This window comes from Gouania willdenowi, chromosome 5 (genome assembly GCF_900634775.1).
Source record: "Gouania willdenowi chromosome 5, fGouWil2.1, whole genome shotgun sequence".
Taxonomy (NCBI): Eukaryota; Metazoa; Chordata; class Actinopteri; order Blenniiformes; family Gobiesocidae; genus Gouania; species Gouania willdenowi.
In genome coordinates, this window is record NC_041048.1 from 12,135,043 (window position 1) to 12,157,170 (window position 22,128).

At 39.7% G+C, this 22,128-nt stretch overlaps 1 protein-coding gene and 1 pseudogene across 1 annotated transcript; one reads left to right on the forward strand and one right to left on the reverse strand.

Annotated features, from left to right (window-relative positions):
* Window positions 1-3,849: 3,849 nt before the first annotated feature.
* LOC114462946 (cytochrome c oxidase subunit NDUFA4) lies at window positions 3,850-14,537 on the forward strand (the record flags this gene model as incomplete). Its single annotated transcript, XM_028446069.1, has 5 exons — window positions 3,850-3,897; window positions 11,025-11,105; window positions 11,669-11,673; window positions 13,950-14,020; window positions 14,488-14,537. Coding segments are annotated over 5 exons (255 nt in total), but the record flags the coding sequence as incomplete, so codon positions are not given.
* LOC114464141 (uncharacterized) lies at window positions 8,757-8,874 on the reverse strand (annotated as a pseudogene).
* Window positions 14,538-22,128: the final 7,591 nt, after the last annotated feature.

Below are 22,128 nucleotides of genomic sequence, written 5' to 3' on the forward strand. Positions count from 1 at the left end.
ACACTCCAGGCCCTGCTGCCGCTGACTCTGAATCCCACTCCCTGTCATAAACTTCGCCATGATTTTCACACAGGTTTTGAAGCGCACAGCTAGTCAGCACCATACTTTTTACCAGTTTAAGTTCACAGTCATTTCTTTTCATGAGGCAACGCCATCTTCTCTTCAGTCGACCAAAGGCATTTTCAACCACTGATTTTCTTATTGCACACCTGCTGTTCTGCAGTGAGGTGCCCAGTGTCAGAGAACCACTTCTGCAAAAGGTAGGCAGAATCGCCAAGGATGTAGTATCCCACATTCACCCCACCAATGTTCCTGTATAAGCTGGAAATAGATTGTCCCAACTTGCCAACTCCCACATTGTGCACAGTCTCAAAACCCGAGCATCGTGCAAGCTCCCAGGCTGTCCTGCAAAAACATTCCAAAAAAGTCCTCTACCATCTACCACTCCTTGATGAATGATGGAATGGCACCCTTTACAATTAAAGTAATCTCAGTGGTACTCTTGTGGTGCCAGGATTGGTATGTGTGATCCATCAATAGCGCCAATACACTGTGAGACCCCCCCCCACCTGTTCTCATTATAGGCAGCCACTTCCCTAAACTTCCCCGGGCTAGTAAACGTATCTGTTCTGGCACCAGGTATGTCTCCGCAGCAGCACAGAAACCTTGTACACAACGTCTCACGGTGGCTCTGCTCACCCCAAAAAGGTTTCCGACAGTTCTGTATCCAGAGCCTGTCGCAAGCTTCCACAGTGCAATGGCCACTCTCTTTTTTAGAGGCACACTGCTGCGGAGGTTTGTGTCCAACTTCTCCATCGCTGGCCGCATCTAATAACTCTAACGAAATGTCATCGACACACAAAATTATGCCTCTAAAGCAGTGCTTCCCAAACCTTTTGTGGCCAAGGCATACCATCATCACATTAATTAAATATTTTCACAATTTTATTAAAGAGAAATTTGCTATATTATAAATATTAACTTATTTTCGCCCTTAAACACATAAACAAGGTTTTAAGCAAACGTTAAACGACTTTCCTCTTCTCAACAACTTAATTAACCCAGCAAATGACATTTAACCGTCCAGTCTTTATGAGCTCAATGGTAGCCCTTTGGTTTCAGTTTCAGTCCTTTTCCCATGCATATTGTGCAGTGCACGTTTCAGGTGTTCTCAACATGACTCCTCATCACCGTCCAACTCATCATCACCGTCCATGCACTCGAACAGGGGCTCCCAAACGCTTCTATTTGTCTGATTAGTGTTTCTTCTCGTTGTCTCCAACCTTCTCAGGCATGTTTCCTTTATTCTTGCTGTGCCAAGCTGCCACAAGTCAAAAAGTAAAAACATCAGTGCCTTGGCATCTTCCATTGTTCGTCTCTGTCAGCTTGTCGGCTTGTGGGCGTGTCCGTGTGCGTGGGTCTTGTCGCACGGAAAATGGCGTCATGGCAGTTTCACCCATCAGGTTGTTGCTCAATGGAAATACTCCGCAAAAACAGTATTGGGTCCTGAATGCAAGTAGAGTCGAGACAAGTAGAGCCGATACCGCCAGTGGAAACAAGCCAATAGATCACACTCAGAGTGTGCGTTTGTGTGACCAGCTGTTAGTCTGCTTTGCTAATCCAGCCTATAGGTAAAGCCCTGTCTACAAAGCAGCTTTCTCACTGGATTGTGGAGGCTTTCTCCCTGGCCTACAACAGCAGAGATCTTCAGTTACCTCATGGTGTGAGGGCACCTTTGACCAGGGGCATGTCTACATCATGGGCTTTGTTTAAAGGGGCATCTTTAGGGGACATCTGTCGTGCCGCCAGTTGGTCTTCACTGCACACTTCTGTACGGTTTACTGTCTAGATGTAACGGCCGCTTCAGTGGCCCATTCGGTTCTTTCTATTGGGTATAGTATGCATTTGAGTGCAGGAGGTTTGATTGTTGTTCATAGCTGCTCTGCGGGGCATGTATACATGTCCCTTACTATATGTGTTGTACCGAGTGAAACGACTGAAAGGGAACAAAATGTTATGACTATAACTTCTGTTCCCTGAAGGAGAGGAACGAGGTACAACACTTCTTTGCCCAGCTACGCAGCTGGGCTCGGTGAAGAGCGGCTACTGAACTGAAGGATGACTGTGATGACAGCCGTATTTATTATGCAGGCAGAGCCTCACATACGTCATCACAGATCATCTGCCTTAAAAGGCATGATTTTAGAGGTGTCTTATAGGCCACGCTGGGGTGTGATATCCCATACTATATGTGTTGTACCTCGTTCCTCTTATTCAGGGAACAGAAGTTATAGTCATAACAATTCGGTTTCACTGACACGATCAAAGTAGATTTCCTGAGGAACAGTTGTTTAAAAAGGGACGTCACTATATTTATTTGGAAATAGTTTGTGTATTCCTGGATCCAACGGGTCTCTCAGATTTGTCTCTCTTCTCAGTGGCCGACGTTAATATAATCTACTAATTTGTTATTAAAATGCTGTAGATGATATTAGCAAAAAAAAAGAAAGTTGGGTTAATTGGAAAATGAAAGATATGATTTACTTATTGGTGCGCCAACATAAATTGGGCGACCGACCATGTCTGGTTAGGAATATTAAAGTTACATTCTCATTACATGAGCTTGAAAACTTTTGTAACATCTTAACAGTTTGGACGCTCTTCCAAATCATGTCTGGGAGCTGGACAAACACAAGTGTGCTAAACCTAATAAGCAGATAAGATATTTGGAAACAAGTGAAAAATGATATTATTAATCAATGAAATATCCTCTTCCTACCACCAGCCAAATCCAATCATTGTTAGCAAGAAATAAAGTCAAAGTTGAAAAACACCGACCAATATCATGAGCACTGCTGGATTTCGTGATGACACGACTGTAGACAAAAAGCAACCGCGATGCATCATCCGCCTTAAACATGATTAATGATCGAGGCACAGTGAGCGAGGAATAGTAATTACCTGTGGTTTTTGCCAAGCAAAGCATTTTGGTGTTAATTACATTTGGTTGCAAAGTGCTGTTAAGGAACTGAAAAGGTCTGCAGGTGCCACATCAATGACCAATCAATAGATATCATCAAGGCGGGGACAAATGTCTCAACCCAAGGGACATGTTAGATGCTGCTGTTACAATTAACCCCACCCCCTGGCCCGCACACGCACGCACGCATGCACGCACGCACGCACACGCACACGCACACGCACACACACACACACACGCGCACACACACACACACACACACACACACACACACACACACACACACACACACACACACACACACACACACACACACACACACACACACAGTAATGGGAACGTCTGCAAAAGTTGCACCATTTAAAACCAGCCGGGGATCGCTTGTTGTAAAGTTTAAGTGTTATGGGTACCCATGAAAATAGTGGGGTGTCATTTTTGGATATGGCAGCGTAATGAGAATATATCCAACTCAATGCCTGCACTGTGGACGCCCGCCGCATAACACCAAGCTATTATGGAAGTGAACTGAAGTGCTCCTTGGGGAAAGATTTTTTGGAAAATTGTCCACAACTGTTGTCTTGCTAAAAAAACTTAGCTCACTGTCTACAGTTTTTATTTGTACATAACAGAACATTTGGGACACTGAGTACTCAGCCAGCCTCACAGGAAACATACAGTGTCCTCAACAGATGTGGGTATGAGGATTAGGACTGGCTCTCCGCCGACCCATTGACCCTCTCATCTATCCAGTGGGAGAAAGCGAACGAAGCCTGTACTTCAGCAAACAGCATCACATCACACATTCACTCACTAGAACACAGTTCCTTTATTTATCAGCTCTTATTCAGGTGGAAAGTTTGTGAACAATCATAAAGACAATTGTGACCGTGTTTCAACATGCGAAGAAACATCCTGGGGTAAGTTGCATCACAACTACTCTTTATGTTTGCAACCATTATAAATTATGACTGAAAATATAGATTACATTTCTTTAAACGGATGTGATACTGCAAATAAAAATTGAAGCTATTACTGAAGCTGATCTCATGATGAATATGGTCTATAAAATATGTGTATTACAGGATTTATTTACCCTACCACAAACCTTAAACAGTCCCTATGTGTGCAGGTTGAAACAATATACTGTAGATGAATGTTGTATGTAGGAAGACTAAATCAAAAACAGCATGTTTTATTTGCAGACTAAACACATTTTCACAGTTGAACTATTTTGCCACTGTGACTTAGATTTAAAAAATAAAAATAAGCTACTGAGAACACTAATCAAGAGTATTTGTGCAATGTGGAATTACCTTCAACTACTCAAATGTTGACTTTGAGCTTATTATGGTACAATTAAAAGTGTTTTACGTGAAATGTATAGCTCTGCCGTTATTATTGACATCTGAAAAGCAAGTGTTATGCGGCATATAATTGTAGAGGCTAATCTGCTTTACTAATATCATAATTAAACAAACAGAAGAAATGGGACATAAAATGTCAGTATTTAATTTGTTACCCCCCTGCTGATTCTGAGCCTGGCTGAGGGTGACCCACATTTATGGATTGACAGGCTTGGGCAGCAACAGCATCAAACCCCAATGTACCCTAGAGTATGAAAAGCTTCTCATATCAGTCAGGCAGATTAGCGAAAGGTGAAATGTTTGCTTATGTGGTATATGTCAATATCGGTACACGACAGTAGGTAGCAATGCACAGAGTGTGTGTATTTAAGTGTGTGTGTGTGTGTGTGTGTGTGTGTGTGTGAGTGGGTGTATAATGACCTTTTTCTCTTTGTTAATGTCTGTGTTTATTCCAGCGATAATCGAAGAGGAGTGTCACTTTCTGTGTGAATGTGAGAAAAAACAAAAAACTTTGCAAGATTATTTTTCAAGGTTATGAAAAGTTCATCGTAAACCTACATTTGGAGGAATGTGGACACTCGAAAAACACTTTAAAAACACCTTATCTACACGACTGAGGGTCTGTCTGCTAATTAAACAATAGTAAAAGGCATGGTAAGATAAAGCATTAATCACTGCAGCTATTCCCTGTGTTGTGTTGTTTATTATTGCTAACAACTAAAAAACTACCTGAAAAAAATGAATTGTAATGTTGTAGTCATAGTAGAAAGTTTTTGTTCCGGTCATTCCATTTTTTTTTTTAATCTTTATTTTGTCCATAGTGGAGTTTTCAGGTTCAAGGTTTGAGAGACAAAGAAAAGGGTCCTACTCACTAAATCACACGCACGTGTTCAAAATTATTCATGAATAACTGACAAATTATTTGTGACAGAATGTCTAAAATAGTGATCATAAACATTTAATAACAAGTGACAACACTTTACTTGAAGTTTCATAATTAAGTCATTAGTCATTAGCATGAATAAGGTGTCATGAAGGCTGTCATTTGTTACCCTAACCCCTACCCTTAAACCCTAACCCCGAACCCTAATCTTACCTCAGTGCTTCCCAACCAGGGGTACGTGTACCCCGAGGGGTACTTGAACACATTGCAGAGGGTGCTTGGAAACATTGATGAATCTATTTTTAAGATGCTGAGTCATTTTAAAGCCTATTTCCGACACTGTACATGCTCATCCAAAATCTTTTCCACCCATTGACAATAAACAGCATTAATGGAATAAACAATAATGTGGCCTTAATATCCTACTAAATTGTTACTAACATGTTATGCACATTACTAAAAATTGACACAACTATATTCTTTGATATACAATAATTGTAATGTACAAAATTGATATTTAGTGTGCGTTAAATGTACAGGTTGACATTTTCAAGCTGTAGGAGATTTCAGAGGCCAACATGTTAACAACATGTAAATAAAACAAGAAAGGTTACTAAATTGGAGCGAAGGGGTTCTCCTAATCTGAAGAGAGGCCTCGGGGGTAGATGAGACACAAAAGATTGGGAAACACTGTCCTACCTAACCCCACGAGATCGCTCCACCTAACGCAAAAAAAATACCAACATAGCTTCAAAGGTATCCTTATTTAGCGAAAGGTGTCCTAATTTGAGGGAAAGGTGTCATAATTTTGTGAAAGATGTCATAATTTAGCGAACAACACTTGATGACAGCCTTCAAGTGTTACCCAAAAGTCATTCTGTATAAGTTAATCAATTCAGTTGATTCCGACTACAAGATAAAAGCCTATACAGAGGTGGGAACAAGTCTCTGCCTCTCAAGTCTTAAGTAAGTCCCAAGTTATGTCACTGAAGTCCCGAGTCAAGTCAAAGTCAAGTCAAGTCCTCAACTTTAATTTACAAGTCTTACCAAGTTATGAGGAATGTACCACGGCTAGTGCCATTTTACAGAGCAAGTTTATTTAACTGATATACAGAAGGAATTACTTGAACAAAGTACATATTTGTCAAATAATAGTGATATAATCTGACATATGCTTTTATAAACATATCAATCCGGCATTGTTTCAGATTTGACAATTTCCACAGTTCCTCTGTTAGCCAAATTAAACAATAATCATACTGGGAAGTACTGTAGAACTGGGTATAATTTTTCCATATCAGTTATTAATCACGGTATAATCTTTAAATCCAAGGGATATCACTTTTGGAACCATTTTCTCTGTTAGTGCACGCACGTCTCAGCCCAGCTTGATGTTTTCAGCTTCTTCCTGATTGGCTGTCAGTTTGTTTCAAGGTGGACCTGTCAATCAAAGTCCTGTTTGTCTTCGGATTCTTCAAACCCCTGCCGTCCGTCCGGTTTGAGCACACCCATTGATCATTAATAATATTTGCATTTTATAAAAATCTGTTGTCATGGAAGGTTAGGAAGTCAAGTCATTTAATGATTTATCTTCTATACCTACTTAGCATGTAAGCTTTATTTTCGCCTGTTGTAAAATGCCGAATTATCAAACGTTGAGTGCTGTCACACACTAATTCAGTTTTATAAATTGTCTATTGGGTGAATAAATACGGAAATCCTTCATCTTATTGGGGAAATGATAAATGTTGAGGTTCACCGGTAGTGTATATTTAAGTTTTCTAATCTGGCGTCTTCCTAATCAACAACAATGCAAGTGTCGACACTTTTGGACGAGAGACAGATGTCTTGATACAGCTGAGTGGAGACATCCTTCAGTTCAACCTGAGCAAACTGTCATTTCTCTTCAGCTTCCCTCGATCTGCGTGGGCTGTGAACAGCTGGTCGCCAGTGGTGCGACTCTCACCGTCTCCCTCTCGTTTCTGTTCTCACACATAAAGTTTTTCAGTGACAAAGTGGACAGAAAATGTACGATGGCACAATGTGTTAATGACTAACATACTGTTTGTTAAACAACTGTCACATGTATTAAAGAAGTACGTCTCTCATTATCCCGACATCGTCTTAAAGGGATCCTCCACGGTTTTTACAAATGTGGCCTAAAATCTTTGAAATCCTTATTAGAAGTTCTATGACGAACAAAACACATTGTTTTGCACCATATTCATTTTATCAACTTTTAAAAAATAGGACTACTTTACCATGAAAATGCCAACTTGTGGTGCTTTTGGTTACTCTAAATAATCAGGAAAGTTAAAGATGTTGATGTAAACCTCTTTTGTTTACCAAAACAGAATAAAAACAGGTGTGACCAGAAAAATAATGTATGACCACAGGGGGCGACAGTTCCAATTCTGCGGTTTGGTAGTAAATAATGAAGACAATGAAGCAGAGAAGAAGAGCTCAGTGAGCGGCTAATGCTGTGGTGACTGAAGTTAGAGACTAAATCAAGGTCTACCACCCAAAAGGACTTCTATCCTCAGGGTTTGTGCATCTTTGACAGTCCATGATTTCTGTTTCTCTTTCGGTAAACAAAAAGGTTTACATCAACATCTTTAACTTTTTTTCCTGATTAATTAGAGCAACCAAAAACAGCACAAATTTGCACTTTGACCAAAAAAGTTGCCAAATGATCTAAAAAGCAGAATGAATGCTTCACTCCAATAGAAAACAATGGGATGTTTACATTCAAATGGGTGTGTGTGACGTCATCAATCACGTGATTTCAAGATGGCGGATTACAGGTTTTAAAACAGTAAAGTAGTCCAATTTTTAAAAGTTAATAAAACTAATATGGTGCAAAATATTGCGTTTTGTTGGGCATAGATCCATACACAGAGTTCGCATGGGGAGCATTGACCCCGCTAGTGATGAAAAATTGTAATTACAGTTTTCCCAAATTCATTCTAAAAAAATATTCTTAATATAATGTACATAATATCATACCTGTCAAGAATCCCGTTTTTCCCGGGAAACTCCCGTATTTTACCCCTCTTTCTCACCATAGTCTCATATTAGTATTTTCCCATAAATATCTCATATTTTAATGTAATAATAATTAAATGATGCCTTATTAGACTGAACGCCGTCACTACCCTCACGAGAACTGCCACCTGACATGGCCTGGGTGGCAGCTCTCACGAGATTAGATTAGATTAGTGGAAACAGAAACAACTCAGAAAAGAGATGAATGAAGATGTTCCGGCGAAGAAGAAAAAAAGAACTGGTGTAAATACGTTGTAAAATGTGACAGAAAGTTTACCTTCCTAAAGAGCAGCAGGATGGGACACAGTTACACGTTCTATTAGATCAATAACTGAGATTTTAGCGTCTCCCACAGCGGAAGAAACGACGTAAGTCACCATGAAAAATCAGCCAATCACAAGTGCCACAAATATAAACTGCTTTAAAAAAAAAAAACAGTGTTAAATGATGTAAAGCTTGGTCTGCAAGGACACAATGACAGATACCACTGTGGCACCTGGAATTCTCAGTGGTCTCCCATCCAACTACTAACCAGGCCCAGACCTGCTTAGCTTCCGAGATCTAACGGGATCGGGCAATAACAGGCTGGTATGGTCATGATCAAGTGGGTATTTTAGATTTCTTGTACACTTGTCTTAAAATATAAGGGATACTGGAGCTCAGTTGGGGTGGTGGGATGGCTCGTAGCGGGCCCCTGTAAATGTCACTTATTTTCAAATCCAAAACTTGATAGGTATGCATAATATACAATTTTTCATGTCTAAGATGTTAGTTCTACCTCAGGTGTGTAGTGTCAGTTTTCAGTGAAACGGTCCCAAAATTTTGAGACTTTAGGTTGGTTCTTCTTCCGTTGCGCAATTCTTCATCACAATGTATAATGGTGAAGCGACAGTGCACCTAGCAGTTCATGTATGGTACTGCAGCAAAAATGAAGCAGAAAGCAGCCTCCGGCCTGATTTTATTTGAATTTGAAATACTTTATTAATTCCAGTGGGGAATTTGGGTTTTTTGCACTCTGTTATTTTAGGGACATGCATCTGAATCATACACATGCACAAACAGGACCTGTGGACATGCATTAATGGAGAGATGTCAGAGTGGGGCTGCTTTTACTATGAAGGGAGCGCAACAGAACAGTGTTGGGGTTCGGTGCCTTGCTCAAGAGGACCTTGGCAGTGAAGAACAATTTCCGTATTTTTGGTTCGCACCGGGACTTGAGCAGGTGACCCAATGGTTCCCAACCCATGTCCCTACAAACTGAGCTACTGCCGCCTAGGGATGGGAATTGATAAGAATTTAGCAATTCCGATTCCATTATCATTATTGCTTATTGATTCAATTCCTTCCCAATTCTCTTATCGATTCTCATTGGGTGAGGGAATTCAATAATACAAATGGATTTGTTTGCTTTAACTCTTTATTATATTATCTTTGTCTCTTTAATTTCCTGCAGGGATATCAGTTCTCTTTTAATCCACCAGGTATAGATTATTTTCACTGGATAATAATATCTACAAAAGGGCTATATAAATTTGATGAATTATTATTATTATTATTATTATTATTATTATTACAACATATGACACATTTTGGCTACAAACATTTGAGAATAGTTACAGTGCTCTTGTGTAAGTTTGTTGTTTTCGGATGAAAAGTCCGTGCAAGAAGCAACTTTTACGCGAGTGTACAGAACACGGAAGTGAGTAGCGTAGCAACAGAGATGCTACAACTGCATGAAGGGCAGCGCTGCTGCAGGTGGAGGAGGTGGATTCTCTGCGGTGGACAGCAAACTATACGGTGGAAGGAGCTTCACTTGGTGCTAGCATAAACACAATATACAGGATCTGGAGGAGTTTTGTATCATTACATATTTGCAACGTAGGAGGAACCGATAGGTGGAATTGACAGGCAAGCAAACAAACGATTCCTAGGAATTGGATTACTGGGAACTGGTTCTCAGAAAGAACCGGTTTTCGATTCCCATCCCGACTGCAGCCCCATGAATTTACAACATTAAACAATGCGTCAGCACAAATTTTGTAGTCAACATTATCAATTATGTTACTAATCATTTTTGCATTACTGTATGTTACACACATTGTGATTGGCGCAAATCTCGAGATGGTCTTCAGTATATACTGTATCTAATTCTAATTTTTCTTTTGCCCCCCCAGCAAGATTCACAAACTCCATCTATGCGTATAAATACTTTTAGGCCACATTTGTAAAAACAGTGGAGGATCTCTTTTATGTGCTTTTTAAGAAATTATTTTATGAACCATTAGTCAAACAGGAATTTGTATCAGGTTTATCTGCATACACACAGGAAGTATGCACGCTTTTGGATGTGTGAGCTCATTTGGGCATCTTTGTGAGGACTTACGTGTAGACTCGTGTGTGTGTGTGTGTGTGTGTGTGTGTTTGTGTGTGTGTGATGCTGTCGCTCAGTCTGACAGGTAGAGTATTACAGGAGGAGAAGCTGCACTTTGAGATGCGTCAGCTCTCTCTCTCTCTCTCGGCGTCCTTGCCTGTTCAGCCTGGGCTGACAGCATGCTGCCTCACACATGGCCTGGGTCTCATGCATATGGATGAGGGCAGGGGAAGGGAAAAATGGAATAACAACTACCTGTGTGTATGTATGTGTGTGTGTGTCTCACACAGGTGTACATGATACATATCACAGCCGACCACTTGATGGAATACGTGTGTTTACCATCCTCTGTTTCTGCTTTTCCTTCTCTCCTCCGCACAGTTAATCCCTCAGTTTTTCTTCACCACCCTGGGAATGACAGGGGCCGCTCTCTACCTGATCCGCTTGGCAAGAGGGCCCCACGTCACATAAGTCTGTCGACACAGCACAAATTCTAAAGATATCTACCCTCCCACTGCTGAGGTAAAATTAAAACAAGATTTATAACCACCTTATTCCGCAGGTTGCATTTTCTTGAATATTGGTGAATCTGTCTTTATGACAAATGAATGAATGTGGTACTGTAATGTAGAAATAGGCTTTGCAAGGTTAAACAGACGACTCAACTCTTCATTGCTACACATAGTGTTTATTGTAGTAAAAATTATTCACTGAATAAACAGTCTCAGAAAGAATTGCCATCAATAACGCCCATATTCATACTTACAATTGCATACAGTACATTATACAGGGTAAAGTTAAACTTCCAATTTAGTTTGAAATAAACTTTTTGTTAAATGTTACCTCCTTGACTATTTTAAAGCTGCTATTCGAGATATTTTTATATTAAATATAAAATCATAGTTGATTCATGCCTCAATGAATCAAACTTAAAGGTGCAGTCCGCGACTTTCAGATCCCTCTCTCCCCTTCCCTCCCCACTGCTCTCTTGCTCTGCCTCCAAACTTTCCAAAGTCCCTGACAAGCTAACGTTAATCCGACAGCAACATCACAGTAATATCTTCTACTCCTCCAGACCATACACTGTAAAAAAGACGGCGCTACAGCCCCGGGAAAGGGGCGGGGCCTGTGAGCAACAGCTGTCAGACAGCCCATCAAACACAATCCTAGCTCTGATTGGTTCTTTTTGCTCGGTCGCGGTGCATTCTGGGGTCTCAATGAGCCTGTTTTTTTTTACGCAAACTACTAGTTTCATGTAAAGCTGTCCTTACATAAGGACAGCTTTAGCAAATATGATAAAAAGTCACTTTTACAAGAGACTGCACCTTTAATTTACTCAAAAAAGAAAAAAGAAAGAAAAGGAAAAACTTAACACTTGTTGTTTTGTTGCATTTATAAAAACTCTGTATTAGAAGGCAGTAACATTACAATAATTAAAACAACACTAATTGGTCTGCAAAACCAGTTATTTGCCAGTCATTGAAAAAAAAAAAAAAAAAGTGCTTTAGTTAGTGTCAGGCTGTCACTGCACTCACATTAAACAGAAGATAAAAATACACGTAAAACATGAAACAATGCTGTTATGAGCATATGTCTGAGAAACAGAGAAAATGCTTTCTGGCTATTAACGTGTAGAGCAACTTCTGTTACCAATTAGATCAGACATTGTGAGATATAAAGTATGGGCACCTTTGAGAAGTACTACATATAATAATAATTATGAAGTAATTTAGTGCATTTTGGCAAGAAATCTTAGTTTTTTTCCTCTACAAATATGATCAGGTTTCCTAAAACAGTTTGATTCCAAGCTTCTGAAATTCATCTGTATCCTGACACTTTATGTGACTGGTTGGTTCAAAGACGACAGCTTAACAAACACAGATGTGAGACATTTGCAAGAAATCAAAATAAAGTTAAACAAGCATGATATTAATACATTGGAAAAAAATATTACTGATTATATTTCACTGATTTCCAACATTTCCTCAACACATATTTATTCTAACTTTGATTCCATTATTTTTTGTATACTGTACATATCTTAGCCTATTCAAACAACGCTTGCTAAATTTAAATGGGACATTTTATAGATTCAACAAATCCCAGTGCCTGCACACACACACACACACTGTTGCACTGCCTGTGTCCTATTTTTTGGCCACATGGAGCCACTTCTTCTGAGGGTCAGCCATAAAGCATGACCTCATCAGCAGCTGGTGATGAGTGCTGTGGTCAGCGGCTGCCTCTCTCCCTCCCTCCCACCTTCTCTCTCTCAGTGCACCCAGTGTTTGTTGTAATGGAGGGACAGGAGGGGTGACATGCTTTGCTCCTGTCACTCTCTCTGTGCTTTGGTGAACATGATGTGCTGATGGAGGGAGGAAAGGGAGGAAAAGGAGGAGGTGGAGCTGTCAAAGTTAGGCTTTGGGTAATAAACAGAAGAGGCTCACCTCATCTCCCAACTTCTTCACTTATTTTGCATTTATCATCTTTTATATCTATCCTTCTTTTCAGGGCCGGCTTTAGGTCATTTGGTGCCCTAGGCAAGAGTGGACTTTAGCCCCCCCCCGAATAAATGAATTTTTTCAGTTTGTTTGAAAGGCTATACACAGTGTGTACACATTATTATTTATTTTTAAATAACAATACATAACAACACAATTCTGTGACACATTAAACCATTGAAAAAAAAATGAATAATACACTATAATACAATATAACACCTACAGGCATAGTGCAAATATCCTGAGGGAACAACAACAACAATGGTGCAACATCCAAAAGCAATGCAAAACAGTGCAATCAAAAGTTAAAATAAAATATAAAAGTGTCAGTGCAAGGACATTAATACTTCCCTGTTTGGTTTTTCCAATCAGTAACACAAATCTTGAAACCAAAGAACACAAAAGAATTATATAGAATAGAACAAGAATTAAAGTAGAATAAATATGGGAAGAGGATTAGCAGGTATAGTTACAGATTTGTATTATTACTATTTTATTAAGAGAAAACATGTCCACTGATTGTAAAGGGTATGTTTCACATTTATTATACCTTTTTAGATTATTATTATTATTTTTATCTCGAGTAAATAGCACCCTAGGCAGCCGCCTGTGTTGCCTGGCGGGAAGGCCGGCCCTGCTTCTTTTTATTTGTTTCCTTTTTCTTTAGTGTTTTCTCTGCCATTGTCTGTTTTCTAATAGTTTTCATCTTCCTACACTTGCTGTGCACAACTCTAATTTACCCTCTAGGTATTTACACTTACTCAACAGTTTATTCTGCATGCTGTTTATGGGTCTACATTTGCAGGTTCTGGGACAAGAGAAACAACCCAGAGCCTTGGAACAAGCTCGATCCAACCTACCAGTACAAGGTGACAGCTGATCTCAGTCCAGTTAAAGAAAATATTTGTTGAAATCAATCCTTTTTTTAGCATCTCATCAAACAAAGATAAAGAAGTTGTATTTTGGGAACTATTTAAGGTAGATGGAGCCCTGTGCTCCAAGAGGTGGATAGTAAGGTAATTACGTTTGCTCTAAAGAAATGCCAAAGCCCTTGAAAATTAATGAAAATATTAACCATTGAGATGAAAACACGGGGGAAAACACCAATAATTTGACACCACCTACAAGATGACTTCTGGATGGTGTGTATTTTTGTGCTTTCTGAGTGTTTGATAGCTTCGTTGGAATAATGGACAGGATATTTATATTTTTAGTTCTCGATAGCGAGGCAAAGATCTCATCAAAATTCCACTGAGTTCCCAAACGACGACTGTAATAAAAAAGAAATGTGGAAGAAAAAAAACATAAACTGATGAATCCTTCTACCTTTTGCAGTTACTGGACCATCAACAATGAATACAAGAGTCTGAAGAAAGAAGGACCTGACTTCTAAAGGTGTCAATCTGAATGTTTGATTTGAACAAACAGCAAATAAACAGCAATAAATCTTATAACATTGGAAAGCCTGTTTATTTCCTACTGTAAAATGGCACTACGTAGGAACATGACTTTTTTTCAATGTGCAGTGTTAAGTATGTGAACATTTTCAGAATAGTCTCCACCAATGCAAAACAGTTTTTCTCTTTGTTGTCTCACAGGTGTCAAACTCAAGGTCCAGGGGCCGAATCCGGCCCTTTTAGAGCAGCGAATCTCAACTGGTGGATCGGGACCCAAAAGTGGGTTGCGAACCTGTACTGGTTGGGTCCAAGACAGCTGGTCAAAAATAAATAAATAAATAAATAAATACCTAATGTTTCTCATGTTGGACTTGTCTTTTATTTTGAAAGATACTTTTCTTTTGACAGGCATCCTGTAAAATGCATGTTGCACAGGAAAATATATAGATTTATATTTTAAAAAAGATTATATGTGTGTGTTTTCAACAGCTATTTTTGAAACACTTCATTTGGTTGGTTGACTTCTAAAAAAGTGGGTCGCGATTTAATGACTGTGGCAAAATGTGGGTCCCAGGTCGAAACCAGTTGAGAATCTCTGCTTTAGAGCATCAAATTTGGCTCCCTCAGGAAAGGAAAAATGAAAGGAAAAAACATGAAACATTTTGTAAATTACCAACTAACTCAGTAGGAGATATCTCAGCATCTCCAAATACAAAAATTCAATTAAAATCCACAATATTTGCAGAGCTCAGTTTTCCATTTCTTACTGGAGGGACTGATATACTTGTATACTTTATCATGTATACAAAGTGCAAACCAGGGCGTACCTAAAATCTGTGGCCCACTTATGGTTAAAATGGTCCTCATTTGGCCCCTGAACTAAATGAGTTTGTCACTTCTGGATCAGATGATCAAAGTCTGAAGAAACAATCCATTTTTACCTTCACAGTCGGCAGCTTCAGTAGCATGAAAGCACACTGCTGTGAGACGTTCACTACTATCAGTATTTTGTAACCCAGCCAACCTGGTTGTGTTGGTCAGTCGGACATGAACAAGGTGATCCTATACGCGTTGAACAGGGTGAAGGTCAGGACTACTGGCAGGCCATTAGATCCTCTTTGGGATTTGACGTTTGACAAATGTTAGTTATAGAACATCCCACAGCACTGTGTGACCAGGCTGTTGTGTGTGTATGTGTATTATTCCTCCTCACACTACGGCCTTGAAATTGACGAGCAGCCGATAAATGTTCATGACCATTTTAATAAAGTCATACAGGCTCCGAAGAACCAATAGCATTGCTTTTTAATTTCCTGGGGAAATCATTATTTACTGTGCTCATCACTTCAAATATTGAGCTGCATCACATGTGGACACACACTGAGATATGAAGCTGCCGATAAATAGGACAGAAATAGAAATCAGTCACCAAAGGATGAACGTTTCCGTGGGTCATAGAGCTCTTTTCAACCTGTTTTCAAGTCCAGATAAATCTGGTCCAGGGAGACAAATTACTGAAGTGTTTGATCAGGGAGCGTTTGTAAAGACCAAAACATTATTTTCACTTCAAATATGACACACAAACAACACTCGCCACAAATACGTCTCCCGGTGCTGTAATGTTCCCCTGTCAGAGAGTTCATCAAATGACGAATGTGTGTAGTGTGTGTGTGTGTCTGTGTGTATGATTGGGCACCAGACAACAGCAAATCTCACATTAATGGCACACAAACTGTCTCAATGTCAGTGCCATGGCTTCTCCTAAAACATTCCCTAATTGACAATCTGTGCTTCAGACGAGAGTGTGTGTGTGTGTGTGTGTGTGTGTGTGTGTGCGTGTGTGCGTGTGTGTGTGTGTGTGTGTGTGTGTGTGCTAGTGCATACTCTATAAACAGCAATATGTCTATAGCTGGGAGAAGGATTTGTGTGTATGTGTGTGTTTCAGACTAAAGTGAGATTTATGTTTTTGTGTCATGTCGAGGCGCTGATGAGGATCTCTAAGCCATAGCCCTTTACGTCGACGAAGACCCCTACGTTGTAGCCTGACTCATACCTCCAAGAATCCTAACTATGCGACATGAACCACAAAGGCTGTGATTTTTCGACTCATAACCTGATTTCCGGCAGTTGCTTTCCCCAGTCTTTCTTGTGCCGACACCGCCATTTTTTTACCTTTTTGAGGAGCGGTACGAGTGTTGTTTCTACAATGAAGTCAAAGAGATAATAACCAAGGAGGTCCAGGTCCTTCGGTGAGTGAACCAGTGTGGTGAATTTACCCATTATCACCCTCAACTTGTTTCGTGGTCATACCGATAACCTCCGTGTGGGGTTTGTGCTTTGATCTTATTGCCTTTTTGCTTAGCCTTATGGCACGTTCACACCAAACGTGTCAAAAGCGTCGGGGTTGTATACACAATATATGGTGGACGCGCTTCTCGGAGCGTTGAGGGATACCGCAGCGCCTCTCGCATCTCCTGTGCAGTGCATTTTGAAGCTTTTTGTGCGCGTTTGGAGATTTCAAGCTTTTGATGCGCGTCCCATGCCTCCAACGCGGCCAACACTGGAGTTGGGATTGTTAAACTTTTGGCTGGAATCGCGGCATGTCGACCAATCAGCAGCTTTCTCCAACAGTGATGTATTTCATGACAGGACTGTAGGACCCGGATGACAACAGGAAGCCAACACAACTATGCTGTGCTTGCTCTGAGCTGTATAACCCAACAGACTATTACTATTGAGACAGGAATAGAAAGGACCTTGCTTGGAGGAGGATTAGTGAGGAGGTCTCTGGTAAGTTATTTAAACTTTTCACCGGCAACAGAGAAGCTCCTCCCCAAAACGCGCTCAATGCGCTCTCTTCCCAACTTGTTTGGACGCTTGTCACTGAGCGTCTTCGACCCTCGGTGACGAGCGTCTGATTCAATGAGCACAAGCGTCCAACTAGGGGAGTGGGACGCAATTTTGACGCCCGAAAAGTGTCAGGTGTGAACGCAGCATTGGACTTAGATACACGAGTCAGCATATTTTTGTATTGTCTCTCTCTAGGATGCAATCTCAAAACTGTCCTTCAGCAAGGGAAGCTTTCTCACAGATCAGACACTAGATCCTGCAACACACACTCACAAATAAAGACACAGTTTAACGGCACATAGATGTCACACAAGGATTGGTTGGCTTCCCCGTGTAATTGCTAAACTGACCAATCACATGAGGTCCAACACATTGTTCTCCAGAGAGGCAACCGTGCCCAGCGCTGTCATTCCATTTGACTATCATTCACAAATAAATGTAGACTTTTTTTATAAAGTCATTGTAGAATTTCTATTTAGTAGCCAAGCATAGATCCAAGACCTCAGGCTTAGGTCACCGCATAGCAAGCCTGACATCCGCAAACTCTTCTCTGTCGCCTGTGCTTCAACATGTGCAATAAATGACATTTGTTTCTCCATATCGATGAGCTCCAATTCCAAACACACCTGCTAAACCTCAGTCCCCATTATTTACTGTGACCAGACTATGAAATTTGTAATACACTACCTTGGTTAAAAAGAAAATAATAATTGCAATCATAATGACACAAGTACATACAAGTGAATTCAGGAAAATAAAAAGATTTTAAATCTTTATTATCACGTCTAATCGGTTACCAAAAAAACAAAATGCATACTTGCAAAGAATTTTTGACCAACAGGTTATGAAACAAAAACATTTTGAATAATAAACAGGTGTTTTTCTTTTAAATGCTGTTTTGTATGGGCTACTAATGAAAATCAGCATCCTAACAAGCTGCATCCTAACAATTCTGTGTCAAGTTGGTTGCATGGGAGTGATGTTTAATTATCCCTGCCTTGTGCTCCCAGCTGTTTCCTCTTGTGGGGATTGCCTCTCGTGGTGTAAGAGCTGCAGTAAAACCCGAGACAAGCTAAACTACACATGTCTGTTTATGGTTCTAGTTCGTTCTATAACCTTCTTCTGTTGAAAGCTGCTTATGGAGACTCAATGAAAAGACTGCTGTTTGTAAGGGAACCTCTTTACTTAGCACAACGCTACTATGTAATTTTTTTTTTAAGCAACAATTCAACACAGCAGCTGTTATAAGAAGTTGTAGCTGTAACCAAGGCAGACAAAGCCTCTTCTCCCTGCCTGTCTTCACAACCCAGCATCTGGGACCCCTGTGGATAATATTGTTGTACACAAGGAAGTATGACAGTATGAAAGCCCATTGCAAGATTATGATCTTTTTAAAAACAAACCATGTGTCTTGTTTTTTTTCTACCTCAGAAGATAAGAGGAGAGTACCTAAGGTGTTAACAGACAGTCGGGAAAGTACGAGAGACCGTCTCCCCCATGACTCCATCCTTCCTGTCAAGCTGAGAGACTATACAGTATTTAAAGAAAGATTAATTCTAATGGCTGAATTATAAAGGACATAAATAAGTAAATAGGACAAGCAACACAACAGGAGGCCATGGTGGCACTGGTCACGAGCGTTTGGTAAAGATATTGAGGCTTGGAACATACAACGTGAAATATCTATACTGTACCTAACAACTGTTACGAAGCACAAGTTTTAGGTTAATAAGCACTTGTTGTTTTTCTATCTTCATCCATATCAGGGGCGGAGCAATAGTGGGGGCTGGGAGGTAGGACTTAAGGAAGCTGGGCCCCGACCACGGCTCAGGGGAGCTGGAGAGGGCGGACTCTCCATGACTTGTGGCCAGAGGCGCCCAGAGTATGAGCAGTTTGTTTAACTTCACCCATCATGCAGATTTATACAGGGGTTATATAGACCCATCCATTCAGACACTGTCAAGATGAGTGAACAGAGGGAGTGAGGGTGTGCTTACAAGTGTGACAGAGCTTTTTGTTTGAAGCAAACATTTCTAAGTTATGTAGAAACTAAGTTATCAAAGCCCAAGACATGCCTGTGCGTCCTCAGATGTGTGTGTGTAAAGGTGCGTTCACACCAAATGCAACTATAGTGACGTGACAACCAGGGGAGTGACGTGGCTAGAAACTCATTGCCAATTGGATGTTGTGACACAGCATCACTCAAAGTTGCTTGAAAAGTTCAAAATTTTCAACTTTGAGCAACTTCCAGCTACTCAGATTGTGCTCCCTGCTCCCTTTCCCCTCCCCCTCGGTTTAACACTGCTCTCCCTTTTTATATCCTCCCTATAATAAAAGATTTCTTACCCTTCCTTAGGGAGGGCTGGTGATGGTCACAATTAAGCAATAAAATAAATTAATGTATTTAATTGCAATAACAAAACATGCATTGCTGTCTCATCATGATTGCACTCCTTGTAGTGTTGACCTTTGACAGCATGTGCAGACAAGTGGGAAAAAAAAGTAGCAACCTACTGAGCCCTCAAAAATAAGCTTTCAGTAAGACTCCAGCTAAGATGTTTTTTTTTTTTTTTCTTTTTCATATTCTATAAATAAATATATACAAACACTGACACACCATGACATGTCTTGCCTTCTTTACAACCGTACGTGTCTGGTTAGACATGTTATTGTGCAGCTATTCTTAAGATGAGAAAAAAAACAAAGAATAACCAACGTTGTAAAGAGGTATAGCTTCCTTTTTACTCTATTCCTGGGACAACACTCTTACAGGCTGTAACAAGTAATAATCAAAGTAACATTGATGGTTAATCTTTGTATTTAAAAGTTATATCATATCAGTATTGTCACAGCAATATTTCTGCACGCTGAAATATTTGTATATAAAACCTTTTGGTGTTGCCTACAGCCTGCTATAGCAAAAAATACGAAAAAAAAAAATCCACAAAATGTGGTTACAGTTATGACAAAGTAAGCAACAAAAGGATATGAAATTTAGATTGTTTCCAAATATACTGTAGGTGCAATATGCAGAGCTGATGCAGCACGAGAAACCTGAAAACAAATAATTCTGTTTGCACAGCTGCAACTATAGCAAACATGCACATGCACCGAAAATACAACAATGTCAAGTTAACTTTCCACCTATGTGGGTGTCTATGCCAGCAGCCGAAGGTTTAAAATTCACAGCATGAGAAAAGCTTGCCCTGCGTGAAAAAACAGGAAAAGAGTTTTGCTGTGTCAGTAATCTTATTCTTAGAATCCCTCACCGCTTCAGGAGCGAGCGCAGGTTTTATTGTGTCGCAGTGAAAACCAACAAAAAACTAAAAGTATCACTTTTTATTTGTTTTCCTATTGTTGGTGTGAAAATGATATTTACTTTCTGTAGGTCCCGTTTGCAGAGAATCTGTGCAATATTATTGGCAATACTGTCTACCGGTACATCACATAAAGCTTCAACTCATACTGATCAGGTTTATTTTAGGGATTTATGATAACTATTAAAAAGATTAGACAACTATTAAACATTCATGTGAACAGAACTAAGCCCCAAATATCAACCTGCATTAAATGTTTTGTCTTTTTCTCTGGGATTATAGTGCATATTAATCTAGGATATCATCACCCTAACATCAAAAAAAAAAAAAATACTGTTTTACATGATTGAAATCGAGCATTCACATTAACAAATGGAGGATTGTTTCTGATGCAATAGAGCATTTTATTTACAGCAGTAGCAGCAGGTGCAGTGATAAAAAAAGGATTAGGCTGAGATCAGGATTAAGGTAGATAACACTCACAGACATTGGAGTGATGTCTCTTATATCACAAGGGGTCCTCGCGTTTAATTAAGAGATCATTAGCAGCACATTAGCACGACTCTGGTGTATTAATACAATTTGGAACATTTACTACCCAACAGACGACTCCCCGTGTCAATATTTAGATCCTTTTTACACTCGTATCATCTTCAGCCAGGAGTCCTTTGGACAGGTAGGCTATGGCAGAGACTCTGGCACGCACGTGTGTCGCTTCTGTTGACTTGAACAGAAATGACAGGGAAAAGATCCATTTTTAATTAATTGCTTGTTCTGTCATCCATCTCTTCCTTTATTAAACAGACTTGATTTATTGTGCGATCAGCCACCAGAGGAATAGATTTTTATCATCTGCGTGCCTGTGTGTGTGTGTAAATACTGAAGAGATATTATACAGCATTTTGGGGCTGTGGCCAATGTGATGTATGACTAACATTATGAGAAAATGTACCAGCTGGATAATACTGTGTATAATTGTGTCAATTAAAAATATAGAGTACTTTCTCATGGTACATACTCACAAAACTATTGATTTTTCGGAGTATTTGAAAATCATTTAAAAAGGTGTTTAGCTTAGTAAGGAAAACCCCTGCCCTTTATTTCCACTAGTAAAGTTTTCATTTATGAAATGAAAAATATGAAACAATATCTGCGAAAAAACAGAAGATACATTTTTTCACAAATATTGGCCAATAATAATATTGGTAGGCCAATATTTTCACCTATATCTAGAATTAAGTTATTATAAATATCAGGTTGAAAAGCTCAGATCTCTTTAGTCCTTTAAGTTGTGACCAAGCCAAGCCACAAATGAGGCAACAATATTGCCCATACTACGTATATGCAGCTTGGCCAGCACTGATACAGCTGTATTCATAAATTATAATAATGCTAGAAGCAGAAAAAAACATCACATTTT